This window comes from Grammomys surdaster, unplaced genomic scaffold (assembly GCF_004785775.1).
Source record: "Grammomys surdaster isolate TR1022 unplaced genomic scaffold, NIH_TR_1.0 150, whole genome shotgun sequence".
In the NCBI taxonomy this organism is placed as follows: domain Eukaryota; kingdom Metazoa; phylum Chordata; class Mammalia; order Rodentia; family Muridae; genus Grammomys; species Grammomys surdaster.
Genome location: NW_021604608.1, coordinates 19,304,692 through 19,332,038, shown reverse-complemented (window position 1 = coordinate 19,332,038; position 27,347 = coordinate 19,304,692). Strand labels below are relative to the sequence as shown.

General features: G+C 42.9%; 2 protein-coding genes across 6 annotated transcripts in view; one reads left to right on the top strand and one right to left on the bottom strand.

Annotated features, from left to right (window-relative positions):
• The window catches only part of Klb (klotho beta), a 34,210-nt gene extending 32,809 nt beyond the window's left edge, over positions 1–1,401 (bottom strand). The window contains exon 1 of the mRNA XM_028765283.1: positions 576–1,401. Within this exon, the coding sequence (XP_028621116.1) occupies positions 576–1,400 (825 nt within the window). The 5' untranslated portion in view covers position 1,401. The remainder of the gene's footprint in view (positions 1–575) is intronic.
• Positions 1,402–15,015: 13,614 nt separating this feature from the next.
• Positions 15,016–27,347, top strand: part of Rfc1 (replication factor C subunit 1) — a 77,932-nt gene continuing 65,600 nt past the window's right edge. For all 5 annotated transcript variants that reach the window (XM_028765252.1, XM_028765255.1, XM_028765254.1 and 2 more), the window contains exon 1: positions 15,016–15,130. In XM_028765252.1, the coding sequence (XP_028621085.1) occupies positions 15,128–15,130 (3 nt within the window). In that variant the 5' untranslated portion in view covers positions 15,016–15,127. The remainder of the gene's footprint in view (positions 15,131–27,347) is intronic.

Sequence of the window (27,347 nt, the reverse complement as noted above, 5' to 3'; positions counted from 1 at the left end):
CCTATTCTTCTCATGTTTTATACTGTTGGTTTCATTTAGCTCCCAAAACATGTTATTCCACCTGTTTTGATAATGGGACCCGTGTAAATGCCAAATGTGAGCTGTAAATCACTTCATTTTCTGTATTTAACATGCACAGGTGAGCTGCCAGCAATCCGCCTTGCTACGGCTAAGTACCCCGAAGCACAGGAGCACCAAATCCATATTAAAGTGATTGTGCACTAACATTATTCTGCTATCCGGAGATATTCTCAGAAAAACACAGTCTCTATAAAGTGCTGCTTTCCCACAGAATAAAGCTAGACTCCCACGCTCACATTCAACTACGTAACTGTATATTTAAAAAATGGCCTTAAAGAGCAGCTGTGAAGGAAACTGATTAAATCAATATATTAGTACCAACGCTGGAAGATGAGAGACATCTGACTTTAAATATAAAATTGGAGGACAGAATTTGTAAGTTAGCCTGAACTTAGTGGTGTTGGGTTTTGGCAAACTACCCCTTTAAAAGAATGTTTCTTTTAACCCCCAATCCCCTGTTCTGAAGTTCTTGTGAGAAGCCGGCTGTACAGTACCTTGATCAGGTTGTGTCCCACAGTGTAGACAGCTGTTAAATTTCCCTTCTCTCCTGGTGCATGCATACCTGTGCCAAACCCATGCCAAGCAACGAGGTAAGGGTTATGAATTGTAATCCAATATTTGACACGGTCTCCAAAGGTCTGGAAGCAGTATGTGGCATAGTCATTGAAGAGATCAATCATAGATGCATTTTTCCAGCCCCCATATTCTTCCTGTAGCGTCAAAGGCAAATCCCAATGGTACAAGGTAACAATCGGTTCTATATTCCTAAGTACCAGCGAGTCCAGAAGTGCACTGTAGTATTGGAGACCTTTTGCATTCACGGCCGCTACTGTTCCATTGGGAAACAAGCGTGGCCAGGAGATTGAGAACTGATAAAAAGAAACTCCTAAAAAATCCAGAGCCAACAAATCTTTTTCCAGAAAGACATAACTGTCAGTGGATCTGTCTGTGCTGTTGACACCTCTCAGGTGTGAGTAGACGTAACGATCCCAGATCGAGGGTCCTCTCCCATCTGTCTTCCAACTCCCTTCCACTTGAAATGCTCCGGTCCCAACGCCCCAGGAAAAGTTTTTAGGGAAAGTGTCATAGAGGAACAGCTGACTTGGGTTTACCGGACTCACGTACTGTTTTTTATCCCATATTGCTTTCCCGTCTCCAGAGAAGCCGGTCACAGCTCGCAGCAGAACAAACGCAGACAGCACGGCAGATCTTTGCAGTGCCCTGTTGGACATTGTTTTCCTAGAGCGTGTGTTTCTTTCATCAGAGCTGAAGAAAATCCATTCATTCCCCGGAGACCCTGCTGCACAGCCTGTCTTCATTTGCCACTAACTGCTGGACTGTCTTTATCAGCGCTCCAGTAAAAGCCTGTGATTGTAAAGCCCTGTCAATGATTAGCCTGGACCGGGAGACTTAGGATGGGTCATGAGAGCCACGCAATTTGAGGGAGGTGGCCTCGTTGCTGTCAACAACATGTGTCGTCTTCTTGGGATGAGAAAAATCCGACGGGTGAAAATGCATCGCGGACACTAGTTTAAATGTGTTAAACAAACGTGTGGAAACCGTGCCTGAGAATGGCGTTTTCTGTATAGCCTTTCACACGGCCGAAGATCTTTTCTGAATGTTTTGAACTTTATTGAATAAGGGATCTACTTTTCTATTTTTAGAGTTTGAGTGGTAATTTTATCATCTCCCATTTTAGGAACAGCAGTTTTACGAACAACTCAATAGCCAGAAGTAAATAATTAAAAGCAGGATATTACACTCCAACCAAAACTGTACACACATCAGGATAGTTTTGATGTTATCTATTTCAAGAAAACTTAGTTGGGCACGGTGGCTCATGCCTATAATTCCTGCATTTGGGAGGCTGGAGCAGGAGGATTGCTGAGTTTTAAGTTCAGTTATGTAACTGAAAGCCTTAACGGCTACAGAGCAAGACTCCATTTAAAGACCCTAAAACCAAACCAAGTAGCCAGATGCTTTGTGATCCACCTTTGGAGGTAGAATCAAGAGGAACAGAAGTTCAAAGTTGTACTTAGCTACACAGGAAATCTGAAGTCAGCCTGGGGTAACATGTCATTGTTTGAGTTTGAAGACTTGTTGGGTAGGGCCTATGAGTTTAATCTCTTTTGGCCGTACTAGAGATCAAACCTAGGTCTTGTGGATGCTAAGAAAATTCTCTACCCACTGGGCTACATCTCCAATTCTCTTTTTAATTTTATTTTAAAACTGGGGTGCAATAAGCTACTCACGAACTTGATATGTAGCAAGCTGGCCTTGAACTTGTGGCAATTCCCCAGCCTCAGCCCTGCATCACCAGGCCCAGCAGGATACTTAAACTTTTTTTCTCTTTTAAGCACAGTCTCACTACAAAGCCCTGTCTGACCCAGGACTCAATTCTGCACTACGGCTTCCTGTTACATAGAAGTAGTGTACATTGGGTGTGTGATGTGTATATCTTTAATCTCAGCATTTGGCAGGCAGAAGTGGGTGGTCTACACAATGGTTCCAGGCCAGCCAGACCTACATAGTGAGACCCAGTCTCAAAAACAATAACAAAATAAAACAAAACAAAAAAACTGGAGAAGTATAATAAGGATATATTTATGAATTATTATGAGGTAGAGTTACCACATGTAAGGCACTTAGACTAGAGATTAACACATAAATGCTCAATGAATTTAAAATTTTTTTTTTTCGAGACAGGGTTTCTCTGTGTAGCCCTGGCTGTCCTGGAACTCACTCTGTAGACCAGGCTGGCCTCGAACTCAGAGATCCTCCTGCCTCTGCCTCCCAAGTGCTGGGATCAAAGGCATGTGTCACCACCACCCGGCTCAATGAATTTAAATTAAAAATATTCTGAGAATATTAAAAATATTCTTAGTGTAGTTAGTAGTAGACTGTGTCTTGAAGGTGAATTGAATAGCTGAGTTAACCAGTGTGATTGAACAAATCAGGAATGAATCAGATAGTATCCAACTGTCTAGGAAGCAACCAATAAAACTGAAAGTCTAGAGGTGATCATGATAGTTTATGTAAAAAAAAAAAAATCTCAAACGGAATCAACTGAAAATCCTGGTACTAATGAACAACTGTATCAAGGTTGTTAAATGAAGGGTAATGTAGAAAAAGCCAGTTAATTGCTTTCTTGTATACCAGCAATAAAACTTAAAATTTGACATTGGAAAGACTCTATTGGGGTTGGGGATATGGTTTAGGGGGTAAAAGCATTTCCTGTGCAGGCCTGAAGTCCTGAGTTCAAATTCCCAGTACACATGAAAAAAAAAAAAAAAAAAGAAAGAAAGCTCAACTTGGGGCCTGCTGCCGTGGTACATCTTTAATTCCAGGGCTGGAGGCAGAGGCAGGCAGATCTCTGTGAACTTTAGGTCTGCCTGGTCTACGTAGTGAGTTCTGGGCTAGTGAGTGTCATATAGTGAGACCCTGAGTTTTGTTTTGTTTTGTTTTTTTAAGTTTGATACGGCCACAGGTGTCTGTAGCTCCCATGTTGGGGGAGTAAAGACAGACAAAATTTGTTTTCTCCACACACAAGAATGCTTTGTTAGTACAATATACACAAACTATAAAGAAATAAGTTTAAAATTCTAAATCATGTCAGTGTCTAGAGAACGATGGAAGGAGACTGCCGGGTTGACTCCCAAGGCAGAAAGGGCATTCAATTCCAGGGGGCAGCAGCTTCTCAAACCCTGATGTCATCAAGATCCGGAGAAGCATTCATTCTAGAAAGTGTGCGCAACCTGTTGTTCTCTTCAGAGACTCAGAGACTCAAAATTTAGAGGCCTGAAAGGAAAGGACATTTCTATTTCTACACAGATGTCATCAGAGGCAGAAACAGATTCAGTAACCCCCTAGCCCCGCCCAGCCCCAACTAGCTCCGCCCAGCCCCGCCCAGTCCCCGCCCAGCCCGGATGGATTCAGGTTCAGTGAGAAGCCCAGACTCAAATGAATAAGGTAGAGTAACAGAGCAGGACAACCTTCTTCCTGAGTCCTCTGCATGAGAAGGCATGAATGTGAGTACTCCTATATATGTTGTTCATGGACACAAACATACCATGTACACAAAGTAAATTAGTTAGGTTACATTTTTAAAAAGACAGTACCAGGGCTGGCGATGTAGCTCAGTTGGTAGAGTTCTTGCTTAGCATGCTTAAAGCCCTGGGTTTAATTCTTAGTGCTGTATAAACTAAACAGTGGTGCATGGTTGTAATCTCGGCACTTGAGTAGTGGAAGCAAGAAGATCAGAAGTTCAAGGCCTGGGGCTGGAGAGAAGGCTCAGCAGTTAAGAGCACTGACCTCTCTTTCAGAGGTCCTGAGTTCAATTCCCAGCAACCACATACGTGGTAGCACACAACCATCTGTAATGGGATCCGATGCCCTCTTCTGGCATGTAGGCATATATGCAGATAAAACCAGTCATATACATATAAAATATATTTTTAAAAAATCTTAAAAAAAAAAAAAAGACATCCAAGGCCATTCTCTGCTACCTAGTGAGTGTGAAACAAGCTTGAGTTACATGAAACTCTGTCTTAGAATAAAATAAAATCTTCAAAAAATAAATTGGCCTGGGGAGATGGCTCAGTAGCTAACTGTTTGTCGTGTAGGCAGCAAGATTGAGGACCAGAGTTTGGACTCCCAGAACTCACATAAATGCCAGGTGGGCATGGTAGTCCCCTGAAGTTACAATACTTTCGAGGTGGAGATTAGGGGAAACCACTGGAGCAAGCTGGTTAGCTAAGGCTAGTGAAGACTGAGGAAGACTGCTGTGGCCAGTCTCAGGCACACACACACACACACACACACCCCATACACATACACATGTGAAAAGAAGAAAATTCTGTTTGCATTAGCTTATTAGAATTTTCCTAAAATTACTCTTCCTTATAGATGAATCTTAAATAAAAAACAAAGTGAAATCACTGGGCAGTGGTGGCGAATGCCTTTAATCCCAGCACTTGGGAGGCAGAGACAGGCGGATTTCTGAGTTCGAGGCCAGCCTGGTCTACAGAGTGAGTTCCAGGACAATCAGAACTACACAGAGAAACCCTGTCTCGAACAAAACAAAACAAAAAACAAAACAAAAAACAAAACAAAACAAAACAAAAAAACAAAAAAAAGAAGTAACAAGCTAGATGCGGTGGGGAGTTCTTGTAATCCCAGCACTTGGCGGCTGGAGGCAGGAGAATCAGGAGTTGAAGCTCATCCTCAGATACATGGCCAGGCTGAGCTAAAGTGAGACTTGTTTCAAAAACAACAAGATCTATATAAATGAAGATAGTCCAGATACATGGATTAAAATAAAGAAATACATGTGTTATAATTTTTTCTGCTATGTTTTTTCAGGCACTAGAGATGGAGTTTTGTTGTTGAGTGCTTGCCTTGCCTCTCTAAGTCCTGGGTTTGATCCCCAACGCTCAGTAAGCTGAGGTTGGTGCTACACAGTGAGTTTTAGGCCAACCTGGGCTAAATGAGACCCTACCTCAAAACAAATAAATCAAACCAAAACCAAAACAATAACTCCCACAACAACAGCACAACAAAATAGCCAATTTTCTATGGAATTTGATTTACAGACTCAATAAAATCTCAGTAAAAACCCAGACAGTAAACACTAACACTTACACCCAAACTTTTTATTATCCCTAGCTGACACTCTTTAGCCAGTAATTCCTGCCCACCTCCAATTCTTCCAGCCCCTGGCAACCATCGTTCTATGTTTATAAATTTGACCACTCCATGAACTTTATATTAGCAGGATAATGGGGCACTTTCCCTTTGTGTCTAGTTTATTTAATTTAGCATGAGCCCAGAGTTGATGCATGGTGGTTGTCACTTCTGCTGCCGCTGTTAAGATAGACTTTCTATGTTGCCCAGACTGGCATCAAATTCCTTGACTCAGGCAGTCCTCCTGCCTCAGCTCTAGAGTGTCTGGGAAGCTGGGACTATTGAGGCAGGAAACTGTGCTTAGCTCTCGTTTTTAAAAGTTTGTTTTTGAGATGAGGTCATGATATTAGCCCAGGGTAATATCTAGACTCAAATTAGGAGCTCTTTATATCAATAAAACAGTAAACCCTTTGTGTGTACGTGCATTTGAAGGCCAAAGAACCATTTAACAGAGGTATCTATATAAAAGCATAAAGTCGGGTGTGATTTTTTTTTTTTAAAGATTTATTTATTTTATTTATGAGTACACTGTAGCTGTCTTCAGACACACCAGAAGAGGGCATCGAATCTCATTATGGGTGGTTGTGAGCCACCATGTGGTTGCTGGGATTTGAACTCAGGACCTCTGGAAGAGCAGTCAGTGCTCTTAACTGCTGAGCCATCTCTCCAACCCGGGTGTGATTTTTATAATCTAGACAGCAAGGCATTAAAAATATTTATTTATTAATTTATTTATAGATAGGTTTTTCTCTGTGTAGCTCTGACTGTCTTGGAACTCATGATGTGTAACTGACTGGCCTCAGACTCACAGAGATCTGCTTGTCTCTGCCTCCTCAACAGGTGGCTTTTCAACTTATTTGTCCTAAAACAAAATTAGCTTTGTTTGTTTGTTTTTTGTCTTTGCTTTTTTTTTGTTTTGTTTTGTTTTTTTGGTTTTTCGAGACAGGGTTTCTCTGTGTAGCCCTGGCTGTCCTGGAACTCACTCTGTACACCAGGCTGGCCTCGAACTCAGAAATCCACCTGCCTCTGCCTCCCAAGTGCTGGGATTAAAGGCCTGCGCCACCACTGCCCAGCCTTGTTTTATTTTTCAAGATAGGGTTTTTCTGTATAGCCCTGACTGTCCTGGAACTCACTCTGTAGACCAGGCTGGCCTCAAACTCAGAAATCTGCCTGCCTCTGCCTCCCAAGTGCTGGGATTAAAGGCGTGTGCCACCACTGCCCGGCTTCAAAATTAGCTTTTTAAAACAAAAGCTGTCAGTTTAGATATATCTTCTCTCTTCTGTGTTAACGAACTAAGCTTTATATGGTTGAGGTTTTTTGTTGTTTTCATATTATTTTGTGTGTGTGTCTCTCTTCGTGTCGGTGTCTGTTTTGGTGCATGTATACAGTGCTGCACACCTTGTTGGAGTTGGTTCTTCTCTCCTTTTACCACGTGGAGCTTGGGAATTGAACTCAACTGAAGTTGTCAGGCTTGGTAGCAAGTACCTTTACTGGCTGAACCATCTTTCTGGTCCATGCCATGGCTGTCCTGGAACTTGCTAAATAAATATGTAAATGTAAAGAAATACATTAATTAAACTATATTAATGATTTCAGGTCTGTGTTCATCTGCAACATTTTCCTTTTGAGTTAGGGTCTTGTTATGTAGAACAGGCTAGCCTCCAGCTGACAAAAATTTACCTGCCTCTGCCCTCATGCAAGACGTTTGTTTTATTTTTTATTTTTTGTTTTCTGGAAACAGAGTTTCTCTGTGTAACAGAGCCCTGGCTGTCCTGGAACTCTGTAAACCAGGCTGGCCTTGAACTCACATAGATCTGCCTACCTCTGCTTCCTGAGTGCTGGTATTAATTACCACACTTAGCCTGGCAAGGATTTTTATGTATATTTTGTGGGAGACCTTATTAGACTTCCTTGTGTTAGAGCTTTTAAATTCAGACCTGTAGGGATGGCATATACCTTTAATCCCAGAACCCTGGCGACAGTCAGTTCCCAAGGCACGAACTCCATCCCCATGAGTTCCAGGCCAGCCAGGGATACACAGAGAAATCCTGTTCAGTTGATCAATTAGTTAACGAATTCAGGTCTATGCTCATTTACAGTGTTTTCTTTTTGACCAGGCTGGTCTCAAACTCTCAAGCCTACTAAGGGCTGAGAGGACAGGCACACAGCATCATGATAGATCCTGAAAGGCCTTTTGCTTAAAAACAAAAATACAGAGAGGAGGCAATGCATTCAATTTATTTCAACTGCATGGCAAGGAAGATGATGAGAAAGATGTTCATGGAATCACAATCTTTCTCCTGAGAAGCTTCTGAACTATGAATGAGGACTCTGGGCTTGCAACATCCAAGACTTTTTGCTTGTTCTAGCCCCTTCTCTCCTTTGACGTCTCCTCTTCTTTCCCCTCCTTTTCTTCCTTCTCTTCCTTCCTCCTCTCCTTTTGAAATAGAATACTGTTATGATTCCCAGACTGGTCTTAAACACACTCTAGAACTTAAGGGATCCTCTCATCTCTGCCTCTGGCTACTGGGACTGCAGGTGCTTGGCACTATACTCAACAGAATTTCAGATAGTTAAGGTCCCTAGCAGGACTGTGAAGTAAACTGGCTTGTTACTACCAGTTTCACTGAGCTCTGGGTTCAACTGAGCAATTCCTGGAGAGTCCTGATGTCAGTCTTGGGCTTCTACAAGCTAATCCCATGTGTATGTGAACAGACACAGACACAGACACACACACACAGGCCCACACACTCCAACATCCATGTATACAGGCATTTATACTACATATGCACCCAGACACAGGCCTAAGACCAAGAAAGTTCTAAGAGACCTACAGTATCCCCCATGTGGTCAGTCTTCCTATAGCAGGAGTTTGTAAGGAGATGGTAGTATTTTCCTTCATTTATTGAATCTCACATCCTTTCTGAGTCAATAGCAGTCTCTGCATTGACTTACAGTACACAGAAAAAAAGATTACACTAAACATAAATCCTACTATCACTAAAAAATGCTATTGGAACATTCATTGTCCCCCTTTTTTTTTGGCTTGGTTTTTCGAGACAGGATTTCTCTGTGTAGCCCTGGCTGTCCTGGAACTCACTCTGTAGACCAGGCTAGCCTCGAACTCAGAAATCCACCTGCTTCTGCCTCCCAAGTGCTGGGATTAAAGACGTGTGCCACCACCGCCCGGCTCATTGCCCTTAAGATTGCCAGCAAGAACTGGGTTGGGTAGTGCAGGCCTGTAATCCTAGCTGCTTGGGAGGCAGAGCCAGGAGAATCAGGAGTTCAAGGTCATGCTTGTCTACATAGCATGTTCAAGCTCAACCTGGGCTAGAAGATAAACAACTCCTCTAAATCAACAGAACAAAACAAACCTTCAAGTTCAAGGCCTTCCAGGCAAGTTGGCTAGACACTGTCTCAAAATATCCACAAAATAAAACAGAAAAGACAGAGCTATAGTTCAGAAGTGAGGTGGTGAGAAGCGTGTGAGAACCCTGGGTTCGATGTCCTGGCAGAAAAAAACCAAAAATTAATAACAATGGCCAATGAATATTTTAGGGAATTGTAATTTGAAATTATGTACATAATCAAATTTGTGTGTCGGGCTGGAGAGATGGCTCAGTGGTTAAGAACACTGACTGCTATTCCAGAGGTCCTGAGTTCAATTCCCAGCAACCACATGGTGGCTCACAACCATCTGTGATGGGATCCAATGCCCTCTTCTGGTGTGTCTGAAGAGAGCAATGGTGTACTCATATACATTAAATAAATTTCAAAAAAAATCATTAAAAAAAAAAAAGAAAACAAATTTGTGTGTCAACAGTGAAATGATGCACTTCTTATCTTATTATTTTAAAAGGGAAAGTCCTTTTTCATGTAAGTGAATATGTAGATTGGCTTGGCAGAAACTTCCTATCAGCGACAGGATATAAAAACCACCAGGCAAAGTTTATATACCTGTAGTCCACTCAAGAGTTAATGTGTTAATTGGGTATCATCCAAGAATTAAGATCATTGAAGTAGTTCATGCCTGATTTCCTAAATTAGAATATGTTGCTCTGAATGGTGACAGATGATTGTGTTCCTAAACGGCTTCAAGGTCATTTAGGTCATTAGTCTGAACCAAGGGTTGGGACTGCAGATGTCACAGAGGGACTGCCTGACAGACTGTTGTCTATAAGGAAAACATTCCAATAAACTCAATGAATCAGGACTTGCAAATATTTATCCAGAGGGTGGAAGGTCATTTGTTGCGGCACAGTGAAAATTCAATTGATTTCTGTTGATTTTTCAAAGTCTAGTGAAAGACAATGTGACCATTGTGCTTTTGAGGATGGTTTCAAAGTAAGTCAGGAGTCCTACGGCTTAGATAAGTTAAGGGAGACAGAGGCATTGATATAGGAGTCACACATAGCTGTGATTAGAATATAAAGGAGGGCTGGGATTCAGCTCCTGTGCCTTGCTTCTAAGCCATTGTCAGATGTTTCAGAGCACTGCCTTACCTGTCTGTGTGTCCGGATGAGGCTCATGTATGTGGATTAGGAACTATTAGATCCAACTGTTCACAAGTTAAGGAACAACTAAGAAAGATCCTATCATCAGTATTCTAACTTTTGGGGCAGAGAGTTTTTCATGGAACATAGACAATTTCCTTTAGCATTTCTGTTCCTAAGCGGGAAGGAAAATAGTTCTGATTTTCACAAAATTGCCTTTGTTGATAAAAAAAGAATTTCCCACAGCCTTTCTTTTAAGGATTAAAACAAAGGTAGTGGGGCTGGAGAGATGGCTCAGTGGTTAAGAGCACTGACTGCTCTTCCAGAGGTCCTGAGTTCAAATCCCAGCAACCACATGGTGGCTCACAACCATCTGTAATGAGATCTGATGCCCTCTTCTGGTGTGTCTGAAGATAGCTACAGTGTATTCATATATAATAAATAAATAAATCTTTAAAAAAAAAACAAAGGTAGTGAGCACTATATAAACAGATTTAAGATGTAATATTTTGATTCAAATGTGTCTTTTCAACACTAGGTCTTCAATCATTAGGGAAAAACAGACAGACAACCACAAACAGGAATTGGAGAGATAGTTTAGCATTTAATAGCATCAGCTCTTGTTGCAGAACAGCCCTGGGTTGGATCCCTAGCATGGTATAAAATGTGTGTGGTGGTGCAGGTCTGTAATCTGACTCAGCACTTGGGAAGTGGATGAAGGAGGATCGGAAGTTCAAGACCAGTCTTAGCTACATTGCAAGTCTGAGGTCAATCTAAGATACATGTTATTCTGTCTCAAAAAGAAAAAGAAAAAAATGTACTGAAATTAATATGATACAAAAATATACAAGTTTTTTTTTTCATTCTTTTTTGAGACTAGGTCTTTCTGTATAGCCGTGGCTTGTCCTGGAACTTGCTATATGACCAGGCTGGCCTGGAATTCACAGAAATCCTCTTGCTTCTTTTCCCCAAGTGCTGGGATTAAAGGTGTGAACCACTATACCCAGTTGCAAGTTTTCTGTTATGATGGTTAGGGTTGTGGTGGTTTGTATATGCTTGGCCCAGGGAGTGGCACTATTAGGAGGTATGGCCTTGTTGGAGGAAGTGTGTCACTGTGAGGGTGGGCTTGGAGTCCCTCCTCCTAGCTTCCTAGAAACAGTCTGTTCCTGGCTTCCTTTGAATGAAGATATAGGACTTTCAGCTCTGCTAGCGCTGTGCTTCTTGCGGTGATGATAATGGACAGAATCCCACAACCTGTAAGCCAGCTCCAATTAAATGTCCTTTATAAGAATTGCCTTGGTCACCGGGCGGTGGTGGTGGTGGCGCATGCCTTTGATCCCAGCACTTGGGAGGCAGAGGCAGGCGGATTTCTGATTTTGAGGCTAGCCTGGTCTATAGAGTGAGTACCAGGACAGCCAAGGCTACACAGAGAAACCCTGTCAAGAATTGCCTTGGTCATGGTGTCTCTTCACAGCAATGGAAAACACAAGTAAGATAAGGGTTTTATTCTATTTTATTCTATTTTATTTTATTTTGGTTTTTCAAGACAGGGTTTCTCTGTATAGCCCTGGCTGTCCTGGAACTCACTCTGTAGACCAGGCTGGCCTCGAACTCAGAAATCTGCCTGCCTCTGCCTCCCAAGTGCTGGGATTAAAGGTGTGTGCCACCATTGCCCGGCTTATTTTATTTTTAAAAAGGTTTATTTTAAAAATATGTATAGGGGGCTGGAGAGATGGCCCAGCGGTTAAGAGCACTGACTGTTCTTCCAGAGGTACTGAGTTCAATTCCCAGCTACCACAGTATGGCTCACAACCATCTGTAATGGAATCTGACATCCTTTTCTGGTGTGTCTGGAGACACAACACTGTACTCATATACATAAAATAAATAAATCTTAAAAAAAATATGTGTAGGGCTGGAGAGATGCCTCAGAGTTTAGGAGCACTGGCTGCTCTTTCAGAGGTCCCAAGTTCAAGACCCCAGCAACCACAGGTTAGGTCACAACCATCTATAATGAGATCTGGTGTCCTCTTCTGGCTTGCAGGCATAATGCATGCAGAACACGGTATACATAATAAGTAAAAATATCCTTTTTTTTTTTTTTAGGATTGATTTATTTTATGTATGAGTATACTGTAGCTGTCTTCAGACACACCAGAAGAGGGCATCAGATCCCATTACAGATAGTTGTGAGCCACCGTGTGGTTGCTGGGAATTGAACTCAGGACCTCTGGAAGAGCAGTTGGCACTCTTAACCACTGAGTCATCTCTCCAGCCCTAAAAATATCTTTAAAAAGAAAATTATGTGTGGTATGTGTATCTGTGAGGAGGCATGTGCGTTTGTGGACCATATATATGCAGTGCCTGAGAAGGTCAGAAGAGGGCACAGATCCCTTGGAAATGGAATTACAGGGAGTTGTGAGGTGCCATGTGGGTGACAGGAACCCAGTTTGGGTCCTTTTATGAGCAGCATGTGCTCTTAATAGTGGAGCCCTCTCTTCAACCCCCATGGTCTTTTTCTTTCTCTTTTTTTCTTCCTTTCTTTTCTTTCTTTTTTTTTTTTTTTTAGTTTTTCGAGACAGGGTTTCTCTGTATAGCCCTGGCTATCCTGGAACTCACTCTGTAGACCAGGCTGCCCTCGAACTCAGTAATCTGCCTGCCTCTGCCTCCCAAGTACTGGGATTAAAGGTGTGAGCCACCACCACCCGGCAAGTTTTATGTATCTTAGTCATTGATTTAAAACACAATGAGTACTGTACATTGGTTTAGGTTCTGTAATGTTATATGAATAATGTTATAAGTCTGCTGTGTATACCTTTCTAGAGATTATTTTAATGATTTCTCAATGGATCAAACAGACCTGTAATCCTACTACTTGGGAGGGTAAGGCAGGAGGATCTCACGTTGAGGCTAGCCTGGGTTATATCCTGAGACTATCTGAATTGAACTCAAACTAAATCAAGTAACTACCACCACTGCCACTATAAGAGAATACTAACAGTTCTATCTTTAACAGATGAGGACACTGAGTCACAATTACTTCTCTATGGTCATATAACTATTACACAGTAGAGCAGGAACCAAATGAATGGCTTTAGAGGGACCCAAGCAGGGAAGCCCTTCTCACCAGTGACAGTTCACATGTTTCTAAGTTGGGGATTGTTATTGTTGGTGAATTTTAACCCGGAAGAGTGCAAAGATGCATGTGGGGTACATGTTACAAAAAATGCAGGGTATGGCACTCACCTTTAATCCCAGATGTGGAGAAGCAGAGGCAGGTGAATCTACATTGTGTTCCAGGCGACATAAAATGACAAGACCCAACAAGAAGTGGTTAGAAAAAGATTTCAAAGGCCAAGGCCAAAGTTTGATACTGTCCCTCTTCATTAAATTCTTTGATAATCTCATGCTTTCTCTTGAAATTGTATGCAAATGGTACTTTCTATTCCACAACTAAGTTGCTTATTTACTCGTAGGAAACTTGCTGGCCAGGTGTGGGCCACCACCCCTGTAATCCCAGCAGTGGGGTGGTGGAGGCAGGCCCACCTGAGTCACATACCAAGAGCAGTTTCCAAAACTGATAAAAGTAAAGCTTACTTCCCTCCCTGCTGAGACTTGCTTATCTTAAATCTTTCCTGATTCTAGTTTTTCTGCGGGGGTATATCTTTTTTTTTTTTTTTTTGGTTTTTCTATACAGGGTTTCTCTGTGTAGCTCTGGCTGTCCTGGAACTCACTCTGTAGATCAGGCTGGCCTCGAACTCAGAAATCTGCCTGCCTCTGCCTCTGCCTCCCAAGTGCTGGGATTAAAGGCGTGCGCCACCACCCGGCTGTGGGGGTATATCTTGGTTATGTCATGGCTTCAAAGATTTCACTATTCTTTAAGAGACTTAAGCTTTAGGAAGGAATTAAGGGGCTAGTTTTCCTAGCTTGGTAGTTTTAGAACAAAGCCATTGGGGCTGGGGGTTGCTCAGTTGTTTGCTTGCATTCATAGTAGCTCTGAGTTTGAGCCCTTGCATTGTGTAAACCAGGAATGTTGGCATATATCTGAAAATTCAGCACTAGGGAAGCAGAAGAAAAATCAGAAGTTCATCCTCAGCTACATAGGGAGTTTACCAGCATGGGATACACGATTTTCTGTCTCACAAAACAGCACCCCACCCCACCCCCCGCAAACAAATAAAACAATTCCTTTAATGTAAACAGTCCCTTAAATCCAAACATATACCCACGTGATGGAAGACAAGGACTCCCCAAAAGCTGTTCTTTGACCACTGCCTAGTGTACTCCATCTCCCATAAATAAATGTATGAAAAGTAAAAAATATTTGTCCATTATCATGGTAGTTTTTAAACTATGGGTCTTTTAGTTTAAGCCAAAATCAATAGGTCAGACATTAAAAATAAAATAAATCAGGGTAAAGTTTGATGAGAATAGTTGACCTGTGCGGGGCGCATCAAATACACTTCATCCTACCGAGGTGGCAGTAAGAACTTCTGCAAGCTGCTACAGAGCACTGCCCTTGCAGCACGTGTACAGGGAGGGGAAGGAAGCCACCTGGGAACCCGCCTTAGAGGAAGTCAGCCTCAGATCCCAAACTGGGCGTCCCGGGCGACGATCGCAAGCGCACTCCGTATCCAACTAAGGTAGCAACCCTCCGGTTGCTAGGACTGTACTGCACCCAGTGCGCAACTCCCGCTTCGGGGCGGAGCCGCGGTGGAGCGCGCGCTCCTGACGTCATCGTCGCGCGCCGCCGCCTGAGCGTCTGCTACTTCGCGGGAGAAGTTGTTGGCGCCAATGGATTCCGAGCCGCGATAACGGATTCCCTTAGCCGCGGGCCTGCCCACCTGCTCCTGTTCGGTCGTGGGGCTGCGATGGTGAGCCGCCCGGGAGGCCGTGCAGCTACAGAGGCTTTGCAGGCGGGGTGTGGACGGGGCACCGTCGCGGTGCGGGGTGGGGAGGACCGTGCAGAGTGTTCCGGGGGGGCCCCCGCTTAGGGTGCGGGGCGCACCACGGACGCAGCGTGCAGGGATGTGGCTGCTACGCGGCACTTTCACACCCCGCTCCCCTACTCTTGGGGGAAGGGAGGAAGGAAGAAGAATGTTGATTTGGACTGGGCGTTAAAAGTTACTTTCGTGTTCAGCATTATCCCAAATCTCTGTTGGAATTCTTCCATAAGTCGTGACTTCAAGCTTTGCGAGGAAGAATGTAACACTTGGCTTTCTCAGGGAGAAGTTGCTCGGGCCTTCAGCTTGAATCAGCTTCCTGAAGCGCGTGTCAGCTGTTCGAAGAGCTGATGACACAAGGAAGTTGCTTTACTTTGTTTAGAATAATTTATAGGAGTTGAACGCACAACCTCGTTTACCAGGAATAAAAACATGGCGAGTACAGACGGATGTTGTGTATTTGACAGCTGTCATCTCTTATCACCTGTTATGAAAAGTAGTTTTTAAAAAAAACCCTCAGTTCCAATTTCAACACATGATTCTGTGTAGTGGACATTCAAATAGCTTGAAAGTCAAATAGTCCTTGGCATAGGAGACAGTTACAAGTTTAAAATAATTTTTAATGTACAGGACAACTGAAGATGTTCTGCTAACCTTTAGACATTTAATAATCACATGTATACACACACATATATGTATATATACTTTTATTATTCTTAAGCTTGTTAGAATACTAGCATTCAAAAAAAAAAAGAATACTAGCATTCAAGGGAGAAAAGTGCTATACCAATTTGGAAAAAAAATTTCACCTCTCTATTTTTAATTCTTGGGGGGAAAAGACAGTGGTGGTAGCCATCCAGAGTCAGCCTTCTTATTTTCAGTATAGTATGTAAGTTGTTTGCTTTAAATACCTTCTAGAAATTCATCTGAAGTGTTGTTTTGAAAAAGATTTATTCCTATTTTAGTTATATGTGCATGTGTGTCTGTGTTTGTGTATGCACACATGTGTTTGAAGGCCCATGATGTCCAGAAGAGGGTGTCAGATCCTCTGGAGCTGGAGTTGCAGGTGGTTTTGAGCTGCTTTCTGTGGGTATTAGTTACAGAAGTCAGGGCCCCTGCAAAGTACAATATGCATTCTTAACCACTGAACCATCTCTTTAGCCCCCAAGTTCATGAAATTTTTATTTAACTTGTAATGTGTATGTTTCTATGAATGTACATGCCTGGTGCCATCAGAGGCCAGAAGAGGGTGTCAAACCCTTTGCAATCGGAGTTGAACTCATGTCCTCTGAAAGAGCAGCGAGTACTCTTAACTACTGAGACATCTCTCCAGTTACACCTCTCCAGTTCATTGATGGTGCATGCCTTCAGTCACAGCACTTGGGAGGCAGAGGCAGACAGATCTCTATAAGTTTGAGGCCAGCCTGCTCTGTAAAGTGAGTTCCGGTACAGCCAAGGCTATACAGAGAAATCCTGTCTTGAAAAACTTTAAAACAAAAATATGTGTGCGAGTGTTTTGTCTACATGCATATATGTGCAGCACATGTAGCCCTGGTCTCAAGAAGGTCAGAAGGCGGCATTGGATCCCCTGGAACTGGAATCATACGTGGGTGTGAACCATCATGTGGGTGGTGGAAACTGAAGCCAGGTCCTTTGAAAGAGCAATAAGTGTTCCCAATCACTGAACCATGTCTCAAGCCTTCCGAGTTCTTTTTGTTGTTTTTGTTTGTTTGTTTTTTTTGGTTTTTTGGAGACAAAGTCTCTCTATGTAGTCCAAGCTGTTCTAGAGCTTACTATATAGAGCAGGCTGACCTTGAACTAACAGAGATGCTTCTGCCTCTGCCTCCTGAGTGCTGGGATTAAAGCCCTGTGCCTTCATGCTCAGCTCCAAGTTCATTGTTTTGAAGGAAAATTTTGGGTAATAGTATCATGTATCAGGTCTTGAAATTACAGTGTATATAGATTAGGCTGATGTGAACTCATAATTCTCTTGCCTCAACTTCTAGTCACTCCACTGTCCAGTCTTACAACAGTAAAGATACCTTTTAAACAGTTTGTCATACAGCTGGAAGGCAGTTGAACTTGAAGGAGAACCTAGGCATTTCTGACTACTGCATTATTCTGCCTCCCTAAAATGATCAGCATTGCATTTTGGGTTTTTTTTTTTTTTTTTTTTTTTGTTTTTTCGAGACAGGATTTCTCTGTGTAGCCCTGGCTGTCCTGGAACTCACTCTGTAGACCAGGCTGGCCTCGAACTCAGAAATCTGCCTGCCTCTTCCTCTGCCTCTGCCTCCCAAGTGCTGGGATTAAAGGCGTGCGCCACCACTGCCTGGCTTCAGCATTGCATTTTGGAATTTAGATATTTTGGTATTGTGGAAAGTTGATGAGATTTTGATGATGGAGAATAGGATAAAGATTTTATTTAGTAGTTAATAGTTATATTAGTATGCTAATATGCTTAATAATTTTCTGGACCTATACAAGTAGATGAACTTGTATGACTCTTGTCTCAGACTTCCAAGTGCTGGGATTACTGGTATGAACCACTGGACCCAGCAAGCAGCTTAATTTCTTGGTTTCTACTTGCAAAAAGGATGGGATGAATAATAATTACCTTGATAACTTAACATTAAAAATTATATTTACTTACTTTAAAAAAAAATGTGTGTGTCATAGCATAGTTGTAGAGGACCCAGGTTCAGTTTCCAGCACCCAGGTTCAGTTTCCAGCACCCAGGTGACAGCCTATAGCAACCTGGTCCTCTTAAGTTAATTAAAAGATACATATTTATAATTTTATGCATATAAGTGTTTATCTGCATGCTTGCATGTGCACCATGAATTGTGCTAGGTGCCTGAGGAGGCCCGAAGAGGGTGTTAGATTTCCTGAAACTGGAGTTACAGGTTGCTATGGGCTGCCATGTAAGTGCTGGGAACTGAACCTCAGTCCTCTATAAGAGCAGCAAGTGCTGTTAACCATTCAGCCTTCTTTTTTTTTTTGGTTTTTCGAGACAGGGTTTCTCTGTATAGCCCGGGCTGTCCTAGAACTCACTCTGTAGACCCCTGGCCTCGAACTCAGAAATCTACCTGCCTCTGCCTCCCAAGTGCTGGGATTAAAGGCGTGCGCCACCGCCACCTGGCCCCGTTCAGCCTTCTTTAATTGATTATTTGCAGAATTAAAACAAGTTAAGGGCCAGAGAGATGGTTCAGTTGGTATAATGCCTGCTTTACAAGCATGGGGACTTGAGTTTGGGTCCCCTGCACTCAAAATGTAGGTGCAGTTGTAACCCTAATGTTGAGGGATGGAGCTAGATGGATCCCTGGTGCTCATGACCAACCAGCTTCCCTGAATCATCTGCTGCAGGTTCAGTGAGAGGAACAATGCATGTGTAGCTTTGATTCTGGAGCTTGGCATGTAGTAGGCGGTATATAGTTTTTCCAGCTGCAGTAATCTGTTTTTCAGGAAGGATACTAGAAAATTACATAGGGTTTTTGTTTCGAGACAGGGTCTTACTGTGTACCTCTGAGTGATCTGGAACTGCTATGTAAATCATGCTGGCCTTGAACTAACAGATCCTTCTGCCTCTGCTGCTTCTGATGGGATCAAAGGTATGCACCCCCATGTCAAGTCTGTCCGTTTCATTTGGTGAAAACTTTCATAAGTGTTTATATCAGTTTTTAAGGGCATAAAAAGCTGGGCATGCTCTTAGCCAGTACTTATGAAGCAGAAGCAGAAGGATCAGGAGTAAAGTCCAGTCTCTGTTACATAGTTCCTGGCCAGCCAGCAGTTCATGAGATCCTATCTCAGAAAATTAGGAGGGAAAAAAAAAAGGGTAGGGGCCTCATAGAAGCTTCTGACGGTAGGTGAACTTTCTGAGCATCTGTGTTCTGTGGGATTTCCTTTTTACTCTGTGTCCGTGTCCGTGTCTGTGTTTGTTTGTGTGAGTAGAGGCAGAGGAGGACATGGGTGCTTGCTCTAGCTTGCTCTCTGGTTTCTCTTCTTGAAATTGAGCCTCTCATTGACCCAGTGTGCTGTTTTTCTTCTAGGACAGCAAACTCCAGGGATCCTCATGCCTCTGCTTCCCCTAGTGTTGGAGTTACAGGCACACGTAGCTATGCCTAGTTTTATATGGGCTCTGCCAGTCCTAACTCAGATCCTCATCTTGTACAGCAAGTACTTTTACCCACTTACGCATGCCCTAGATTCACCTTGCTTTTTTGAGACAGAATTGCTCACAGAACCTGGAACTCACTCATTGCCTAAATTGGCTCCAAGTAACCTGTCTGTCTGCTTCACCAGTAATAGGATTACAGGTGTATGCCATTATACACCTACCTTTTTATGTGGGTACTGGGGATCTGGAATCGGTTCCTCATTCTTGTGTGGTAAACCCTTTACCAATTGAGCCATCTCCTCAGCTCCTGGTTCACCCTTCTAGCATTTAAAGTAATCTTCTTTAAAAGGAATGGGTAAATTGGCCATTTTTACTGTTTGTTAAAAGGAAAAGTTTCTAGGATTGTATTGCGTTGGAGGGATGACTTAGTGGTTAAGAGTACTTGCTGCTCCTGCAGAGGGGACTCTAGTTCTGTTCTTAGCACCCATATCAGGTGGCTAACAGCTGCCCGTAACTCCAGCCCCAAGGGATTCAAGGCACCTGGTCCTTGAAGGCACTTGTACTCATGTACACATACACACATATAAAATGCATACATACATATGTATTTGGGGTGGGGTAGATGGCTCGGCTGTTAAAGACTCTTGTTGCTCGTGTAGAGGACCTGGGTTTGGTTCCCAGCAGCCACACGGAGGCTCACAACCATCTGTAGCTCCAGACTGAGGAGGATTCAGAGTCTTCTGAGCTTCAGGGACACCAAGCATGTACATGGTATGCAAGCATATACACAGACAAAACAGCCATTCACATAAAAAGATATTGGAAATGTTTAAAAAATTATATATTATATTGGTATTTAATTTAATCCTCTGGCAGTTAGCACAAGAAGAAGCCTAGCAGAACCCCAGAATAAAGTTCAATTTAACGAGTGTTTATGGAACACCTGTGCATAAGTTATATTATAGAACAATAGTTCTTAAATTCTGCTTGGGCCACCATTCCCTTTGAGAAATGTGGTGAGAGGTATGCAAATTTTCTGACTGGCAGAGATGCATATAGGTACATAACACCATTTTAGGGGCTTTCCCTCTCTCTGAAGCTCATCTTTAACTTTTGCTCTGGGAGTTGTTGAACATGAGGTCTCCAGTTTTTTGACTTTTGACAGAGATATCAGAGAATTCAATAGTCTATTAAAAAAAAAAAGGATGCCAAAGCCGTTCATGGTGGCATATACCTTTAATTTTGGCACTCAAGAGGCAGAGCCAGGCTGATCTCTGTGAGTTCGAGGCCAGTCTGGTCTACAAAGAGAGAGCCAGGGCTCTGTTACACAGAATAACCCTGACTCAGAAAAACAAACAAAACAAAACAAAATAAGTAAAAAAGGCCAGATAACCCTCATGCAAAAGAATAAAGAATAAACTTGCATGTTTACGTTTCATACCTGATAGAAAACAAGGATGAATAAAGAATAAACTTGTACCTTTATATTTCATACCCAGTAGGCCAAGTTTTAATACAAATGGGAAAGGCAGAGGCAGGAAGATCTCTGAGTTCAAGGCCAGGGTGGTCTATAGAGTGAGTTCCAGGACAGCCAGAGCTATACAGAGAAACTATGTTTTGAAAAACCAAAGCCAAAACTAAAAGAAACATAGTTTTGTATTTTAGTGGTTAATAAAGTAAAAGCTTGTTAAATATTTGAGTAGCTTTTGTGAAGTATGTTGATGATAATTTTTCTTGTGAATTTGGTGGGCCACTTAAATGTTAAACAATATTTTTATTTCTTTGCTAATTTTAAAATAGAGAAGTAAGACCAATGTATATTGCTGTGGCAGCTGCTCTGCAGAGCATCAAAGGCAAATGACAGTGACATAGTTTACGCCTCTTTCCTTTCTCATCTACTGCATCTGCTGGTTGAGCCCTAACACGTGCAGAAAAGTAACGAGAGCTTGTGTTTGCTTCAGAGCAAATGTGCATCAGTTTTTATACTCTGGGGCTGGGATTAAAGGCTTGTACCACCACTGCTGGCCTACTCTTCAGTTTTAAAGCTTTTGCTAGAGAACGGCTTCTTGGCATTCTCAGTTCCCTAGCAGGGCTAGCAACTTCCAGGCTTGTTCTGTGGATTAAGCACATTGACTTTACTTATTCATTTACCTAGGAGGTAGAATCTCATCTATCCCAGGCTGATGTGGGTCTGAGAATGACCTTGAACTTCAGTTCTGTTTACTGCCTGCACCTTTCAAGTGCTGGTATTACAGGAATGTATCATTCTGCCCAGCCACAATTTATTTTATGTAACCAGTCACACCTGTTTACTGACTTATTTTATTAATTTATTGTGTGTGGACATGCCTGCCACAGTACATGTGTGGCGGTCAGAGGCTACTTGCAGTGTGGGTCTTGGGAATTGACTTAGGGTATCAGGGTTAGTGACAAGCGTCTTTACCCACTGTGCCATTACACTAGCTCTCCTGCCCCACACCCCTACTCCAGCACTTCTTGAGTGCTGGAGACTGAACCTAAGGCCTTACGGATTAAAGGCAAATACTTTATCCTCAGTTATATCCCACACCTGTATTTGGAGTTTTGTATGTGTGTTTGGTTTTGAATATTTCTGGGGAAAATATAACTCATCAGGTTTATAAAAGCTTAAAAATTTCTAGTATGCTGGTCAAAGGCTGTGTATTTTGTTTCTTTGACACACATACATACACGCATTTTTTTGGAACATTTTACTGAATGGGCTACTTGTCACTGACAGTCTCTGCAAGGGTAAATGCCACAGGGACAGAGAACTACTCTGCAGTGTCTGGTGTATTTTCCACAAATACTTGATGTGTGAATAAACTTTTTTTTTTTTAGATTTATTTATTTTATGTATATGAGTACATTATTGCTATCTTCAAACACACCAGATCCCATTACAGATGGTTGTGAGCCACCATGTGGTTGCCGGGAATTGAACTCAGGACCTCTGGAAGAGCAGTCAGTGCTCTTAACCGCTGAGCCATCTCTCCAGCCCCGTGAATAAACTTTTTAATTCCAATAAAAAAATATCAATAAGGTAAGAGTTACTGTCATTTTCTAGAGTAGCAGTTCTCAACTTGTGGGTCACAACCCCTTGCGGGTTGTTAACCAACCCTTTCACAGGAGTCACTGAAGACCATTGGAAAACACAGATATTTACATTATGATTCATTTCTAACAAAATTACAGTTATGAAGTAGTAACATGGTTAGGAAGGTTGAGAATTACTGTTCTAGAGGCTAGAGAGATGGCTCAGTGGTTAAGAGCACTGGCTGTTCTTTCAGAGGACCCGCATTCAGTTCCTTCCCAGTGCACACATAGAGGCTCATAACCTTCCCATAACTCCAATTCCAGCAGACCTGAGGCCTCTTCTGATCTCCACAGGCACCAGGCATGTATGTGATACATACACATACATGCAGGCCAAACACTCTTACTCATCAAATAAAATTTCCATGTTGTGCTCAGGTTTTATTTTTTTATTTTTGTAATTTTGGATCAGAGACCTGAAAATGATGAGTGTTTACGAGACTGTTGTATCCTCTGAATTTTTCATTGTCCCCTGGTGATGGTGATGCATCCCTTTAATCCCAGTACTTAGGAGGCAGAGGCAGGTGAATCTCTGAGTTTGAGGCCAGCCTAGTCTATAGAATGAGTTCTAGGAAAGCCAGGACTACACAGATAAACCCCTCAAAACAAACAAACAAACAAATAAACTTTATTTTCATTGTTGGGAAGAGCCTGTCAGGAAGAGGAATAGTTAGCCCCAGTTTCTCTTCTGGCTTCATTTTTTTCAGCTCAGCTTGTGTTCTGTAAGGACAGACCAGAGAGCAGGCAGATGGAGGCTCTCAGAGCCGAGGGGTTTTGTTTTGTTTGTGGTTTTTTCTTTTCTGTGTCATTTTTTCTGAGCACTGAGCACTGTTCCTGGCTTGTCCAAGGCATTGAGAAATATTTAGTGGTGGCCTGAGTGAATAAGGGAATCTCGGGGGACCATAGAGCAGTTTTCTTCCTGGAACCTGTTACAGTTGTGATGTGACCCATGCAGACTTCTTGTTCCACCATTGTGAAGACCACCCTGGGTTAGCTCATGGTGTCCTCCTCAGGGAAGTGCTTGAGGCAGTGCTAGACTTCGTTAAATCAATAATGTCTGCTGTATGTAGTGACAGTTTTGATTTCTAAAAAAAAAGTAATTTGTGTGGCTAAACACCAATTTTGAAGGAGAGGAAATGGCCTACTGAAAGTGAAAGTTGTTTTGTCTTTTATAGCCACAATATGGTAATGTGACAAAAGAGTCAGGCGTGCGGGTCTAACAGAGAAGGTGAATTTTAATCATTTAGTTCAGAGTCATACACAGTGCTGAATTAATCTCTCTCTCTCTCTCTCTCTCTCTCTCTCTCTCTCTCTCTCTCTCTCTTCTTCCCCCCCCCTCTGTGTCCCTATCTGTCCATCTGTCCCAAGAAAGACCCCCTGGCATCCCTGGCATCCTGTTTTTTTTCTCTCCACCCTATTCTTTTGAGATAGGGTCTTTCACTGAACCCCTAGCTAGCCAGCAGTCTTCTTGTCTATGCTCCCATCTCAGTGCTGGGGTTTCAGATGTGTGCACTGATGCTTGGATCTTTGTGTGGGGTTTGGGGATTTGAACTTAGGCCCTCATGTTTGCATAGCATGCATTCTTACAGCTGAGTTGTCTCCCTGGCTGCCTCTTACATTTTCTTAAAACAAAAAGCAGCAAGTATAGTCATAGCAAAAATCTCAGTCTAAGATTTCCTGTGGGAGAGTTATGGGACAGGTTCTTGCTGTCTAGCCCTTTCTAGCCTGGTGCTTGTTATGTAGCCCTGGCTGGCTTTGAAGTTGGTAGTCTTGTTTTCGCTTCCCTAGTGCTGGGATTGTACATGTGTGCCACCATGCCTAGCTAAAGATTGTTTAGTACACATATTTATTTTGTTTAGTAACTTATATGTCCTCTTGCATTGGTTTTTTTTTTTTTTTTTTGGTTTTTCGAGACAGGGTTTCTCTGAGTAGCCCTGGCTGTCCTGGAACTCACTCTGTAGACCAGGCTAGCCTCGAACTCTCGAACTCAGAAATCCGCCTGCCTCTGCCTCCCAAGTGCTGGGATTAAAGGCGTGCGCCACCACCGCCCGGCTTTTTTTTTTTTTTTTAAATAGGGTCTCACTATATAGTCTTGGCTTACCTGCAACCCACTGTATAGACTAGGCTGGTTTTGAACTTACAGAGATCTGTCTGCCCCAAGTACAAGGATTAAGGATGTGCACCACTACTGAGAAATTTTTTTTTATACTTATTTTTATTTTATGTGTGTGGGTGTTTTTGCCTGAATGTGTGACTACAGTGCCCATAAGAGGCCAAGAGAAGGCTTTGAACTCTCAGGACCCAGAGTCACAGATGGTTGTTAGCTACATGTGGCTGCTGAGATGTGAACCCAAGTCCTCTGGAAGAGCAGCCAGTGCTCTTTAGCACCGAGCCATTTCTATTGCATTTAACAAATTTTAAGTTTAAAAAGTATTGGGCCATCCCTGGTGAGGCGAGCTGTAACTGCAGCCACAGAGAGGCTAAGGCAGAAGAGCCACAAGTTCAAGCCCTGCTTAGATTACAGAATACTTTCAAGGCTAGCCTGGGCATTTTAATGAACCTTGTCTCAAAATAAAGGTGCAAGAAATGGGCCAGGAATGGAGGTTAGTGGTAGAGTACTTGTCTAGTGTGGACAAGACCTCAGGTTCAAGCCCCCAGGGCTGTAATAAGTTGAAAATTTATAATTCCTACTAGAAAAACATGATTTGATTTGTTTTTGTTTTGTTTTTTTGGTTTTTTTTTTTGTTTTTGTTTTTTTGTTTTTTTTGTTTTTTTTTTTTTTTGTTTTTTTGAGACAGGGTTTCTCTGTGTAGCCCTGTTCTGTGTCCTGGAACTCACTCTGTAGACCAGCCTGGCCTCAAACTCAGAAATCCGCCTGCCTCTGCCTCCCAAGTGCTGGGATTAAAGGCGTGCGCCACCACTGCCCGGCCGAAAAACATGATTTGAACCAGTGCCCTGGTATCCAACTGTTGTAACAATGTTAAGCTGTGTTTGGTCAAGGGGCAGAGATTAGCATCAAAGCGCAGTTCTCGTGGGACGGCCAGGACTGGTTTGTGTCGTTCAGACGTCTCAGATGAGAGCTGAGTAAAGGCTTCGTCACGCTAAAGCGACCAGACACTCACTGATGAGGTTATACACTGTGGGTGCTCAGATACTTGCCATAGTCTCCTGTTTGTCTGACACATCTAGAAAGACCACAGTCACTTCTGGATCCTGCAAGAACCTTTGGGGCATTCCTGCCATTCCAGGCATGCATGCCCTTCCTGTTTCAGGCTCACTCCAGGCACCTGACTGGCATTACTCCTGAAATGCAGTGCAGAACACTCTTCTGAGCTCTGCCTTTTAACCCTTTCTACTCTGTTTTGACTCATTCTTTCACCAAATGTTCTACAGTTTTCTAGGCCCACCTTGAATTTCTCTCTCTTTCTCTCTCCCCTCTTTCTCATATATGTATTTTTGTTATTAATTTTATTATTTATTATTGTATTTATTTTTATGTACTGTGATGTTTTTACTGCATGTATGTCTGTGTGAGGGTGCTGGATGCTTGGAACATGAGTTAAAAACAGTTGTGAGCTGTCATGTGGGTGCTGGGAATTGAACCTGGGTCTCTGGAAGAGCAGTTAGTGTTCCTAACTGCTGAGCCACATCTCCAGCCCTAGATTTATTATTTTTACATTATGTATATATGTGCATCTCTGTAGGTATGTGCTTGTAAGTTCATGTGCCTGTTGAGACCAGAAGAGGACATCTGGTCCCCTGGAGCTAGAGTTACAGGTGGTTGTGAGCCACCCTGCGTGAGTGCTGGGGATTGAATTCAGGTCCTCTGCAAGAGCAGCACACACTTTAACTACTGAGCCCTCTAGCACCTTCATCCTTGAATTTCTTTCAGGGCAGGACAAGATTGTAGACTGCTGCTTCCTAGCTGCCCAGCAGTGTGTGAGCTTTCCCTCCCACCGTAAGGCTGAGTGACTCAGGGTTTGTTTCAGAGTCTCTGTCACTGTCTTAGATGGCAGCATTCTACTTCTGTAGTGTGCTGAGGACAGTGATTCTCCTAGGAGACAGAATGACCAAGTGGGGCTTTATCTTGACGGCAGCTCTGAAGAAGGCTGTGGGGCTTCCATGTGAGTCCTTTTCACTCGGTTTCCCCAGCGTCTTGCTTAGTTCTGCCCTTTGCATTTCTGTGGCTGTGCCTACCTGTCTCATGTAGACTTAACGAGCCTGCAGTTGCTTTGATAGCTGATGCTGACCTTGAATTCATGATCCTCCCGTGCCCGTCTTCAGAGTGCTAGGATTGCGTTCGTGCATCTCCATGTCTGCTTTCATCCTCCTTCTTCCCTCCCTCCTTCTTTCCTTCTTTCCTTCCTTCTTTCTTTCCTTCCTTCCTTCCTTCCTTCCTTCCTTCCCTCCCTCCCTCCCTCCCTCCCTCCCTCCCTCCCTCCCTCCCCCCTCCCTCCCTCCTCCCTCCCTCCTTCCTTCCTTCTTTCCCTTCCCCCTTTCCTTCTCCCCATTCCCTCCCCTTTCTTTTCTCCTTCTCTCCCTCCCTCCTTCCTTCCTTTTGAGACAAGAGCTCTCTGTGTCTCTCTTTTTTTTTTTTTGAGACAGGGTTTCTCTGTGTAGTCCTGACTGCCCTGGAACTAACTCTGTAGACCAGGCTGGCCTCGAACTCAGAAATCCGCCTGTCTCTGCCTCCCAAGTGCTGGGACTAAAGGCGAACGCCACCACTGCCCGGCTTCTCTGTGTCTCTTAACTGGTCTGGAACTCACTATGTTGCATTTGAACTCGCAGAAAGTCACTTGCTTTAGCTGGGATTAAAGGTGTACACCACCGCACTGCCCCGCACCTCCTCCTCTTTCATTCTTTCCTTTCTTTCTTTCTTTCTTTCTTTCTTTCTTTCTTTCTTTCTTTCTTTCTTTCTTT